Source organism: Quercus suber, unplaced genomic scaffold (genome assembly GCF_002906115.3).
Source record: "Quercus suber isolate HL8 unplaced genomic scaffold, Cork oak 2.0 scaffold_616, whole genome shotgun sequence".
Lineage (NCBI taxonomy): Eukaryota > Viridiplantae > Streptophyta > Magnoliopsida > Fagales > Fagaceae > Quercus > Quercus suber.
Window position 1 is genome coordinate 40,113 of NW_027070059.1, and position 1,066 is coordinate 41,178.

The 1,066-nt window shown below is 45.2% G+C and overlaps 1 protein-coding gene across 1 annotated transcript; it reads right to left on the minus strand.

The window, feature by feature from the left end:
• Positions 1-511: 511 nt before the first annotated feature.
• LOC112006372 (uncharacterized) lies at positions 512-862 on the minus strand. Its single transcript, XM_024038655.1, has one exon. The coding sequence runs from the start codon at positions 860-862 to the stop codon at positions 512-514; it is 351 nt and encodes a 116-aa protein (XP_023894423.1).
• Between the last annotated feature and the right edge of the window lie 204 nt (positions 863-1,066).

Here is a 1,066-nt window from a genome sequence, read left to right on the forward strand (position 1 = left end):
CTTGGCTGGTGACGAATGAAGTTTTCTCTTGATCAGCCTTGCCCAGCTTGATTTGGTTATAACCAAAAAAAGCATCAATGAAGCTGAACAACTAGTGTCTCGTTATCGAGTCCACCAAGATGTCAACTCGTAGGAGTGGGTAGCTAGCTTTGGGGCACGTCTTATTTAAGTCCGTGAAGTCTACACACATCCTCAACTTTTCATTGGCTTTCTTGACCATCACTACATTGGCTAGCCAATCGGGATAGTATACCTCCCTTATGAATTCTGCATCTTGCAATTTTCAGACTTCTTCCGCTATAGCCTTGTCTCGCTTTTGGGCAAGCACTCTTTTTTCTGACGGATTGGGGGAAAAGAGGGTGATACATTCAACCTATGAACCATGACTGAGGGGTCGATCCCGGGCATGTCTTCGTGGCTTTAGGCAAAGACATCCTGGTTCTCTCTTAGGAATGTCGTGAACGCTTGATGAATAGGCAAACAAGCGAGGGTGTCGATCTTGGTTGTCTGTTCAGGCCTGGAGTATCTCCTCCAACCCTTCAATGGGATCTGTAACTATCCATTGCTCCTCTATGCTTATAGTCTGTAAGTGTTCGTCCATCTCCAACATCGCTATGTAGCACTTGCGTGCTGCCATTTGGTTTCCACGTACTTCTCTTACGCCGTACTCAGTGGGGAACTTGATCATTAGGTGATAGGTTGAAGTCACGACCTTCAACAAATTAAGAGTAGGTCGACCTAGTATGGCATTATTAGTAGACGAACAGTCGATGACAACAAAAGTAACATCCTTAATGATATGTTGAGGGTAATCTCTGACTGTCATGGGCAATGTAATTGCCCCGATGGGGTACACTTTCATTCCTCTGAACACGACGAGTGGTGCATTAGTCAGTACAAGTCATTCTTTCTCGATTCTCATATTGGAACATCGGGTAATAGAGGATATCAGCAGAGGTTCCATTATCGACTAGGACTTGGTGGGTGTTGTAGTCTCCCACCTGTATGCTAACAACTAAAGCATCGTCATGGGGGTGTTGGGGACATTGAGCATTTTCCTCCGAGA

Excerpts from the sequence above, each read along its gene's own strand:
- LOC112006372 (XM_024038655.1), bottom strand. The coding sequence starts at position 862 with ATGAAAGTGTACCCCATCGGGGCAATTACATTGCCCATGACAGTCAGA.